This window comes from Cyprinus carpio, chromosome B4 (genome assembly GCF_018340385.1).
Source record: "Cyprinus carpio isolate SPL01 chromosome B4, ASM1834038v1, whole genome shotgun sequence".
NCBI lineage: Eukaryota > Metazoa > Chordata > Actinopteri > Cypriniformes > Cyprinidae > Cyprinus > Cyprinus carpio.
The window spans coordinates 18,308,152-18,320,365 of record NC_056600.1 but is presented as its reverse complement, the minus strand read 5'-3'; the positions used below and the strand labels follow the sequence as shown (position 1 = coordinate 18,320,365).

Sequence of the window (12,214 nt, the reverse complement as noted above, 5' to 3'; positions counted from 1 at the left end):
TACAATGCACTGCAGTTTATAGCTGAAATAAACACTGGTGGTAGGAAAACACCAATTACTTTTATTCCTTTTCACACAAATTATGATTATAAACTTGCTCGATAGCTCGCCTGGTAGATTTGTCCCATAAAGCAAGAGTGACAATTAAAGAGCTCAAAGGCATGGTTACTTTAGCAAATTTATTTTTATCTTACAATTTTTTTGTTATTACTATTGGTTAGTAGATAGATAGACAGATATCTTAAATTACTTAAGAAAAACAAATATATATATATATATATATATATATATATATATATATATATATATATATATATATAAAAGTATAGTTCAAATCTTTTGGAATTTTATGAGAATTTTTTCGAGTTCATTCTGAGATCTAAATGATTATTAATATTTCTTTTAAAATTCTAGGAGACACCTGGGATTTTTTTTTCTTTCTTTCCTTTATTTTTTTTTCTCAGGAGAAATATTTGATAAGTTGGACTTGTTTCCCATTTAATGCTATTGCTATTCATGAGCAATTATTGAGATATTTTATTTTTATTTATTTATCTTTTTGCATTTAGGCACGCTGTCTTTGAAATGTTGCTGACTAAAATTCAAGTGGGCTCCTCAACCATGAGAAACATATCTCGATTATGGTCAGACACATCCGCACAGCATACCTTTGAAATTATGTTGCCTGGCAACCATGAGAAGTGGCAAAATAGTCCTACAAATAGGTTCACAGTCAGACTCAACAGAAAACATTTAATGGTTATAATGTTACACTTCATGAAAAATATATATAAAAAAATTATTTCTATTATTTTGTTCTCTCTTACACCAATTCTTCTGATGGCTATATATATAAATACAGTACATAATATTCAACCATTATACCAGCCATCAGGAGAACTGGTGTAAGTGAGAACAAACACAATAACCATTCATTGCACTCCATAAATTATAGTGATTTTTTTCATACTTCGTGAAGCATGACATTATGTCCATTAAGTGTTTTCTATTGAGTCTGACTGAGAACCTATTCATGAGCAGCATCTGAGAGCGTTGAGTTATTGAACTGAAATGAACCAACACTGATCTGACAGCTAAAATGGCACTATTGTATTACTAATGTATTTTAGATTCCATAACTGTGCTATTTTCCTGTTTTTCACTGTGAAGCTGTTTTGACACAGTCTGTGTAAAATGCCATAGAACTAAAGGTGGAAAAATAGGAATGAAATATAAACTTTTATTATCTTTAGTAATTCGTATGAATGAGTCCATTTCAGAAACATAGTTTATTTATGCAGATGCTGATTGGCCAATGCAAAGTATGCTGTACATACTTAATATCATACATTATATAACAAACCTCATAACTCAGATGGCTAAAAGAGGTACAATCAAATGTCTGTGCCAAACAAGAACCTTCTTTGTAAAATTAAAGAAATGTTCATAGAAAAAACCCCTCTAATGGTTATGTAATATCACCATGTTTTAGCCTTGACCAGCAGCTGAGTGTGTGAGTGGGTTGTGCTGTAAATAGCCTGCATTACGTTGCCTAATGTTTCCTGGAAATTATGTTCGTATTGGGGTGAAGAAGTTCACATTTGTTTCAAATTCTCTGGAAAACATAAGTATAAAACTATGCAAGCTGCTATTTTTAATATTAAGGGAACGCTCCGGGTTAAATACAAAATCTATGAACGGTATCTGTGACACACTGTCGATTAACCACAGAAAATAATACTGACTCGGCCCTCAGTTTAAAAACATACAGCAATGCATTTGCAATGGAAGCCTATGAGGCAAAGCATGGCATTGAAATATACATTTAAACACACTTCTGCTTTAGCAACAGTTATTAAACATTATACATAAGACTAGTATGATTAAATGATTTAAAACCCCTTATAGAAAGTGCACTCTATGCCATTTTTGTGTCTATTTACAAATTGAGTCAAAAATAATGGACAGCTGGTGCAGGTTATATTTTCTGGTCTTTTTTAAACATTGCCAGTTTTGAAGCATTTCAATGTTTTAAGCACTGGAAATGGATCAAATGATGAGTGATACCAATATTTCAACAGCAGTTAATCAAATTTTAATACATTATACTTGTGATCAAGGTGTCGTACAACAGAGAAGTAAAAAATATATCACTATGAAACTCATTACAAACAAAAAAATATATATAGAAAACATATCCAATTTTGCATAGATCCAAAATTACATTTACATAAAATATAGATAGGCCATGACAAAAGGCAGCTCCTCAAAAATGTGCTTGCCCTTGTATTGTAAAGAGAAACAAATGATGTGTTAGACAAACAGCAGGCATTTAAGGAAAACAAATGTGTGTAGAGTCATGTATTTATGTGTGTATGCACATTTCAGCATAATCACGCAACATATAACCACTTTATATCAAATATCAGTCTTGATATTAATAATATTCCCTAATTCATAATGGCCAAGTTGCCAAATCTAGATTTTTCAGATGTTAAATCACCACTAACCTCCTAACGAACATTTTAAAAATAGTTTATCAGAACAAAATAAATATTACAAATATATTAGTTCCGAAGTTAATACTTCACATTTAATTCGCCGTTATAAATATCATTTGGTCTTAAAAGACGAATAAAATTTCAGATAGTTCTGCAGTGAATTTCAGGGGTTGGAGGTTTTTCACAGTTGAACTGCCTTTCACGTATTTTCACACATACTTATTCCCATGGACGATGTCTTCATACTAGAGACGTTCTTTTAAAACTTCTGGAACTCCACCCAAACCTAAACTTCCCCTAGATTGTTTGCTTTGTCTTCACCACACTGCTGAAAAAACTGTGCTCTTAAAAAATAAAGGTTCTTTATTGGCAACAATGGTTCCTTGAAGAACCTTTAACATCATTAGAATCATTCCATTCCACAAAAGGTTCTTAATAGTGGAAAAACTTGAAGAACTGTTCACTGAAAAATTCTTTGGGGAACCAAAAAATGGTTTTTCTATGGCATCACTGTGAAAACCCTCTTTTGGAACCTTTATTTTTAAGAGTGGAAGGTTGTTTAAGCTATTTTGAAGAGGTTTTTGGTACTTGACCAGCTGGCCATCCAGTTAAATCCTCCAAAGGCCAGTTTGACTAGACTGGGAGACCAGGTAGACCAGCTCAAACCAGCTAAAACTAGCAACCTTCAGCGGTTTTCTTTAGCAGGGAAAGCAGAAATTATGTCATATTCCATGACTAAATCTCATATTGAAGAAATCCATTCGGTATGAGGCAACCTGAGGTCTCCTGACGTATGGAATAACTCTTTACATCCCCTGAGCACAATACATGGGTGTCTGTTGATTTACGTCCGCCAAGAAGGTTAGCCTAGTTAGCGAACTGGGAGTAGAAGGCCACTTTGACTCGCTCGATCTGATGACAGAGTTTGATGGCAGGGCCAAGCTTTAGGTCCATGCATTCTTGAACTGTAGGAAGGGTCAGCAGCAACAGGGCCTGTCCATCAATGTCCGAGAAGGAAAAAAAGGTGTATGGGTTAGCATAAATATTTGATTTTGTTTTACCGGTTTTGCTTGTTCTTGTTTGCTTCAGTTTTGCACACCCTGAGAGCAAATGTATGATTCTTAGGTGTGTGTCTGTGTGCATTTTCATTTGAATTTTGTATGATTTCAAGGCTGCAGTAGACCAAGAACATTAGCAAAACAAAGTAAAAAGGGTCAATTTTAAAAGCAATGCATTCTAGATGTGCTCTGTCACACTGATTAGCCTAGAAATCGAAACATTTTCTTAATAACTTGATATGAAGTAGGCCCCAAAGAAGGGCCAAATGATAGGTTAGTTAGTGTACCGTACCTGCTCTTGGAATATCTTTGCTAGAGAGGCACAATCTGTGGATGTGATGAAGTCAACCACATCAGAGACGCTCCATTCCAGAGGATTCGTCTCTAACACCAGACGATCTTCCTCTTCAAAATTCTCAGTCTACATATGCACACAAGCACAGTTAAGCTTAACTAACAGAATCTGATATAGATGAAAGATCTTACATTTAGAAATGAATTTTCACATTGAGTCTATGTAGACGTTTTACCTTTGTGTGTGTGTTTTTGGCCGTCTGGTTCTGGCTGTAAGAAACAGAGCGTGTGGTTCTTCTGGGAGAGGATCTGTCTGTGGTTTCTGGCCCTGGATGGGTCGCCCTGCGCTGAAGAGCAGCACGGCGCGGGGGTCTTCCTCTCCTTGGGACGTCTTTGAAGGAGTGGGCAGAGGCCTCCTCACGCGGTGAGCTGGAACTCACTTCACTGCCCCACTCCTCAAAATCTTCTTCCTCATCATCATAGTAATAATCGCTATCCTGTGAAGAAACAGGAACAGTCTTACACTAGATCTTAAGGTGTGGTCACATTTACCATTGCTTGGCTAAATCTCTTGGCCACAAATATTATTTGAATACACAAATGGAAATTTCACTTCAGTTTCTTCCCCACATAGTTTCTGTATTGGGTTCAGGTTTTTCACGCAAATTTGTCATGTTGACCAACAGAATGCTACTTGGTTGTTTTAAAGTGTGAGTGGGTCTTTGTACATCATTACATCACATTTTTGTGGACAAAATGTAACTAACACAGAGTTTGCTTTAACCAGGTTTGATGTGCAGTAACATCAATAAATCATATATTTTCCATGTTAAAGGATTAGTTCACTTTCACGTTGAAAAGGTCACTCTTGACGTAGACGGAAGTACCGATTAAGTGTTTAAAATGTGGAGAAGGAGGACCGATCAAAGTCCTCCTGTAGCGAATCAATTCATTTTTGTAAGAAAAATATCCATATTCAAAACATAATAATCACTTTAATCTAGCTTGCGCTCACTGTTGTACACGGAAGCAGTTCCGGGCTGATGACGAATGAAGTCAGCGTTGCGCATGTGCTGCTCAGAAGTGATTAACACGGAAGCGCAGAGGAGAGATCAAAACAAAACAATGGTTACTAATTAGAAATACAAAACGATTTAAGCCAAGAGGAGACTGGTTTTCCTTTGCTAAAGTAAGGAAACTTTGCTTCCTTTGCTCCTGTTAACAAACATTGGTTTTCACGAGACTCCCTAGCACATGCACAACGCTGACCTCATACATCATCCGCCCAGAGCTGCTTCCGTGTACAACTGTTGCTGCAAGCTACATTAATGTAATTATTATGTTTTGAATATGGATATTTTTCTTACAAAAATGCATCGATTCGCTACAGGAGGCCTTTGTTCACCCCCCGGAGCCGTGTGAGACATTGTTTTTTTTTTTATGGATGGGCGCTTTCTATTTCACTTCTTTTGGACTGAAGCACTGCAAGACCTGCTGAGTGCCATGAAACAGCTTGAAAGATCAAAGACCATTTTTAATATAACTCCAAATGGATTCGTCTGAAAGAAGAAAATCGTATACACCTAGGATGACTTGAGGGTGATGGACCCTTAAATTTCTTTTCGACTGAAGAAAGAAAGACATAAACATCTTGGATGACATGGGGGTGAGTAAATTGAGGAAATCTTTATTTGAAAGTGAACTAATCCTTTAATCTGTTTTTTTTTTTTTAACAGTTGACTGGTTTCTTCTTCACATTGCATGCTAAAACAAAAAAAGCAAATCATTCACTGATCAGTAATCTGTATTTTTGTCTTAATATCCAGAAAAAAAAAATGATAAATTTATTTAAGATTCTTATCAAAAAATAAATAAAATATTTTCAGTGAATATGTCTTGAATTAAATCTAGTTTTTAACCCACTGGAATTTTTTAGTTGTTTTAGCTTGAAACTAAAATTAAATATTAGACAACACCATATTTGTGACCCTGGACCACAAAACCAGTCTTAAGTCACTGGGGTATATTTGTAGCAATAGCCAAAAAAACATTGTATGGGTCAAAATTATTGATTGCTTCTTTTATGCCAAAAATCATTATAATATTAAGTAAAGATCATGTTCCATGAAGATATTTTTTTAAATTTCATACTGTATATATATCAAAACCTAATTTTTGATTAGTAATATACTTAGCTAAGAACTTAATTGAGAAAACTAAAAGGCAGTTTTCTCAATATTTTGATTTTGTTGCACCCTCAGATTCTTTGTATCTCGGCCAAATATTGTCCTATCATAACAAACCATACATCAATGGAAATGTTATTTATTCAGCTTTCAGATGATGTATTAATCTCAATTAATCTAAAAATGTACCCCTTATGACTGGTTTTGTGGACCAGGCTCACAAATATGGTTAAAACAAGAAAAGAATACGCTTACGATACAGTATATTATTCAAAATGGAAATGGTTGCCTTTTTTTTTTTTTTTTAGTAACTCTTTATTCCATGCCTTTATGTATAATGCATTATAAAGGTATACATAATGCATGTTTGTAATGCATTATATATATTTTCATAAATAATTTTAACCAAAGTTAAAATGCATTTTAATATTTGCAGATTCCTTTGGTTGTCATGTGTGCATTAATGCATTATTATGTTCTGTGTAACAATGTGATAGATAAGTATTATAATGTATTATAGCTGTGGTTACAATTATTAATATCATAATTCATGGATTAAAATGCATTATATATAAAAGCTTAAATTAAAACATTAATTTGACATATTTAAAAAATGTTTGGATATTTTTACTGTGAAAATTACTGTTCCATTTAAAATAATAATTTATTAATAATTATTTAAAATAAATGATTTTTGCAGTGCACTTCACCCACACAAAATCGAATTGGTCAAAGTAACTGCTTTGCATAGATAATTAAACTAAATATGTTGTGATTGTTTGTAAATGTTTAGTGCACACATACAAAATATTTGTCGTTGGAAACATATGTACTTATGTACTCTTATATGTGCTTGCATTTGCTTACTCTCAGGAGTTGCAAGTGAGATGCAAGTGAATATTTCTGAGTGTGTGTTTTTGGTTTGGCAGACCTGAGGTGACTCTGTGGTGTGGTATCCCACAATGGAAGTGCGTCTTTTTTTCTGGACAAAGATGGCTTTGCGTTTCTTTCGGCGTCGTGCTGGTTTGCTCATGTCACCGTCCTGTGCATTCTCCCCTAAACTTGGGCGTCCAACTTTCCTCTTCTTGTAATATGCTACATCAGACATAAATGAACACACACACAATTACTGACAGTTAGCAAGAGCTACATGTGAGTTTGAGTGTATCTGTGTGTGTTTCTGGAGAAAATAAGACCTTGCTCTTGTGAAACATGTCATTTTAATTCCAAGTTAGAGCAAACATCACTTTTCATTGTATGCCATGGAGGAATAAAACACTCACTATATTTGGTCTTGGTCTGACTGAAGCAGTTTTCAGGGCACTTGTCGGACACAATTGTTGGACCGAAAAGATTCGGACAACACTGAAGTCGTTCGCATACTCGACGACAAAACTCCGACACTTGATCTCCTGTTCGGACAATCCTCATGGTGGACCGATAGCTTTTCCCTTTGTATCTATAAACAAGCAAATGTGTTTCCACCATCAAGAACATTATAAAAATGAAACATTTTAGATATTCGGCACACATTCACATGACTATGCTAATCAGCTGGCTTAAAATCTCATTATGCAAATGAAGGACAGCTCTCTGTTCATTATGAATGTACTTTAATTTCGTATGTTGACTAATTTATCAGTCATATTTTTGCTTTTAGAATAACACACACACAGACTCAATAGTATCGGAAAGTATTTTTAATGAACAGGTAAACAGAAATAATAAGCTTAAGTCATCAGACAAAAGTACGGAAAGCTTGTTTCCGCCATGAAATAAAAAAAAAACCCAGGAAGTTTACATCTTACAATTTTGACTTCTCTTCTCAGAATTGTTATAAACTTGTCTTTCTCGCAATTGCAAGTTAACATCTCACAACTCTGACTTGAGAGTTTGTATATCGGAATTTTGCCTTATCAGCAAAATTGCACAATTTACAAATTCTGAGAAAAAAAATTGGATTTCAAGAAAGCCTATAATAGAAATAAAGTCGCAATTCTTAGGAAAAAAAGTATTGTGAGTCAAAAAATAACAAGGTATTAACGTAAAATAAAAAGTCAAAATTATGAGATACAAACTTACCATTTTGAGAAGAAATGTACGAATTGTGAGAATTGTGAGAATTGCGAGAATTAAGACATTTGTGAGGAAAAAGTTGCAATGTTTTTTTTTTATCATGTTAGAAACGGGATTCTATAAGAAGTAAAATTGTGATTATTTCACTCTCTTTTCACTTATTATATAGAATGTGTCAAATGTTATTAATGGTTAATTATAACAAAGAACAATATGGATTAAAAATGCTTTATAGAATTGTTCCCAATTTTATTTATAAAAGTAAATACTACTACTAATAATAATAATTATTATTATTATATTGTTCCAACCACACAATTTTACTCCTAAACAAAGTCATCAATTATAGTTCAGTGAACTGAATCAACAAAAATAATGAATTGTAATGAAAAAAAAAAAAAAAATAATAATAATAATTTGCAGAACGAATACTAGCTTTAATAAAAAATATATTTATAAATCTTTTTTATTCTAAAAATGCAAAACCTATTCTGTTATGGATGGGCTTAGTCTGTCTAAATTATAATTAGCTTTCTATAAAACGAATCAATGTCTTTGGTATATTGTCGTTTAGATAACTACGTGAACATAAATGTGTGTGTTCATACTTGGCTTTCAGGGTTTCCTCCTGACAGTTCCACTGTGGGTCTTCCACCATCTGTAGCTCTCTGAGCACACGGCCGGGTTTATACGCTGAGTTTATTAACATTGTCAGAATCTGTGAGAAAATAACATCTCAGTGAATACATCATAATGCTCATTTAATGAATCATGATACATAAATATAATCAAACACATTGTGCATTCATAATTTTTATTACCTCATGTTAAAATAATGTATTTGAAATAAACTAAAGAATGCATAATTGATTAAAACTGGTGGAAAAACTTGCAGATTCAGCATCTACACTTTTCTTTATTCTGTACATTCATGTAAATTTTAAAAATCTCAAATTCTTCATGTTATTTGCAACAAGTCATAGAGGACTGTACCTCTTTGAGGACTACAGCACACTTTCCGGGCCCAACGGCCTTTGGTAACTCAGCGATTCGACCTTTGTTGAGATACGGACCAGAGAAACAGCGGTGGTTGATGAAGAGCTGGGAACAACAGTATTTTCCATTCACCAAACCTAGATAACACACATACAGTAGATTAGCAATATTAGCACAAAATCCAATTTTATAGACAACGTTTATATGACATGAATTAAAACGATATTATTTGTAGAATATTTAGTAAACCTGTATCCATGGATGAGCACAGGTTAAGAGGGGCATCAGGAGGCTGTGAGGGGGCCAACCTAAAAACAATCAACCAATCTAAATAAAGGTATTGCCATCCTATTCAAAACTACAGAAATGATCAAACAGAAAAAATACAACATATTTTTTTCAAAACAAGAAGTGGATGAGTCACATGCATGACACGTTTAGGTCAAAAGTCCCACACTTTCTAGCAAAACAAACATGAGTATATCTACTCACTGTTTCTCAGGCTGAACAACGGCAATCTTCTTCTGAGGCAAACCTGAAATACCATACAAAAACATGACTCGCTGGGGAAAACAGGGACATTTCTCTGGAAATGCCATGAAATTATGAAAAATCTTGTTTCGTTTGCTTTGAAAGAGCAGAGTCCGATATGCACTGTTCATGTAAAAGTGAGAGCTGTTATTACTGTATTACTGACAAATGACGTACAACAGGTCTTTTTAAAGTGGTCTTGGTTTACAGTATATTGCCATCAGGCTGCACTGATCTCATTGGTAAAAATTCCTTTTTCACATTGACATAAATATTTCAGAGTTCTCAAACGTTTCACCAGAGAATTTCCACGAATTTTCCAGTTTTACTATACAAGGTTTTTTTTTTTTTTATAAAAATTACATTTATGAATAGCAATGTATAAACAATTAAACATTTTAGTTCATGAATACAGTTATAGTGTAAAAAAGTGTTAATATGAAGGAATTTTCTGTGTTGATTTTTTTCGTATTTCGAATTTCTCATTGCATTGTGTTTTGTTTTAGGGTTAAAGGAATGTTTTCTGCTTTTCTACTGATTTATTTTTTTTCTTACAGTGTACAAAAAATATACAGTGGATTCGGAAAATATTCTGACCCATTTTTTCACATTGTGTTATGTTTGTTGTTGTTTTTTAAACACACTTCGCAAATGTAATTAAAAAAAAATACTTTTGATGGTGTTATTAGTATCTAAACCTGGAAATTACCATTTTAAATGTATTGATATCTAATATTAACCGGCTGTTGCTAGGTCATCTAACTGTGGCAACATACATAAATAAATAAATTTTATTAAATTAAAAATGTAAGTATTGCTATCTATTTAAATATATATTTTAAAATGTAAATATTTTAAAATAACAGAATTATGCCTTTTTAACATTTTAACTTTAGCAACTGATTTTCATGCACACATGGCTAAAAAGCCAGATTTGTTGGAGGATTTAAATATGTTCCTTTTTCTAAAGTAAAGTCAGATTGAAAGCATATGTTGCAGTCAAAGACGCATAAGAAAGCATCAGTACTTGACACTTACAGACTGTCTTTAGTAAATGTGTTAGCGGATAGGCATTAGCTTCACACCAGCCCACAGGGAAGATACTCATACTCTCAACATCCACTATGCAATCTGGTTGCGGCTTAGTCAGACCTAAAAACAAAGACAGAGGGCAGAGGTGAAAACAGTGTCAACAACAAATCAGTGTGTCATATCTTCTGGTATTCACTGCAACATCATGGCCTTGAGAGATTTCTATTAAATAATACACAAAGAAGGTCAACATACAGTATGTGCTCTATTTATTCTTACCTTCCAGTCTGAGCCAGAGAAGCCGACCTTTGACCTGAGTGATGCGAGCGACGCAGAGTTCGGAAGGTTGGAGTGGATTCACGGCTTCAAGCCACATATCCTTACAGAAGCCCCTGCTCTGAGACGCCTGATCGCAAACAACACAGAAAAATAGGTCAGTGGAGAAGCACCATGTGTCCAATTACAAAAAACAATGCATATCACATTAAGTAGAAACAAACTGGATAATGAGGCAGATACATAGTCAAGGAAAATCGCTTTTTTTACACAAAAGTTTTAATGAATCGGATTTATACAACTTATCACCATTTACATCCGATAATTGGTGCAAAATAAACAACAAAAAAAGCCTGCAGTCACAGCTTTTGTCTTGAATTCCAACATAATTAGTGGAATTTGACAGGCTTTAAAATTCCAGCGCTGGATGCTGATTGGTCGATTCAGTGTTACAGTTGTGAGTGTCTAGTAACATGTATGATGCAAAACATTAATTAACCTTAGTTTACATGTCCGCAGAAAATCTCAGAAAAAAATGTGATTTTATGAAAAGATATATCTTTTATGTAACATCTATAATGTAAAACTAAAAACCAGTCAAAAAGTCGCAAAGGTATATTTGTAGCATTAGCCACCAATACACTGTTTGGGTCAAAATTACAGTTTTTTCTTTTATGTCATAAATCATTAGGATATTAAGTAAAGATCATGTTCCATGAAGATACTTTGTAAATTTCCTACCGTGAATATATCAAAACTTAACTTTTGATTAGTAATTTGCATTGCTAAGCACTTCATTTGGACAACTTTAAAGGTGATTTTCTCAATATTTAAATTTTTTTGCTCCCTCAGATTCCAGATTGTCAAATAGTTGTATCTCAGACAAATATTGTCCTATCCTAACAAACCATACATCAATGGCGAGCTTATATTTATATATACACACATAATGCTTTGTAAGAATATTTATGCTCGTAATAATCAAAAATTTTAAATAATGACAAATATTTCTCGATTTATGTATCTAATGGTAATATAAGGTTGACAGAAAACATACTGTCAACTTAATACAAAGTATATTACTATATTATAATATTTTAATAATAAAAATGTACATACTGTCCTTACACAATTTTTTTATTTATGTATTTATTCATATATTATACTATTAAACCAAAAAAAAAAAAAAAAATATATATATATATATATATATATATATATATATATATATATATATAAACTTATTTATTTTAGGAACTGTATC

At 33.2% G+C, this 12,214-nt stretch overlaps 1 protein-coding gene across 3 annotated transcripts in view; it reads right to left on the bottom strand.

The window, feature by feature from the left end:
* Positions 1-2,072: 2,072 nt before the first annotated feature.
* Positions 2,073-12,214, bottom strand: part of sfmbt2 (Scm like with four mbt domains 2) — a 40,531-nt gene continuing 30,389 nt past the window's right edge. For all 3 annotated transcript variants that reach the window (XM_042722278.1, XM_042722277.1, XM_042722280.1), the window contains 11 exons: positions 10,954-11,080; positions 10,681-10,794; positions 9,604-9,646; positions 9,361-9,419; positions 9,109-9,248; positions 8,724-8,833; positions 7,323-7,498; positions 6,971-7,134; positions 4,090-4,350; positions 3,853-3,980; positions 2,073-3,510 (listed from right to left, as the gene is read on the bottom strand). In XM_042722278.1, coding sequence (XP_042578212.1) covers positions 3,369-3,510; positions 3,853-3,980; positions 4,090-4,350; positions 6,971-7,134; positions 7,323-7,498; positions 8,724-8,833; positions 9,109-9,248; positions 9,361-9,419; positions 9,604-9,646; positions 10,681-10,794; positions 10,954-11,080 — 1,464 coding nt within the window. In that variant the 3' untranslated portion in view covers positions 2,073-3,368. The remainder of the gene's footprint in view (positions 3,511-3,852; positions 3,981-4,089; positions 4,351-6,970; positions 7,135-7,322; positions 7,499-8,723; positions 8,834-9,108; positions 9,249-9,360; positions 9,420-9,603; positions 9,647-10,680; positions 10,795-10,953; positions 11,081-12,214) is intronic.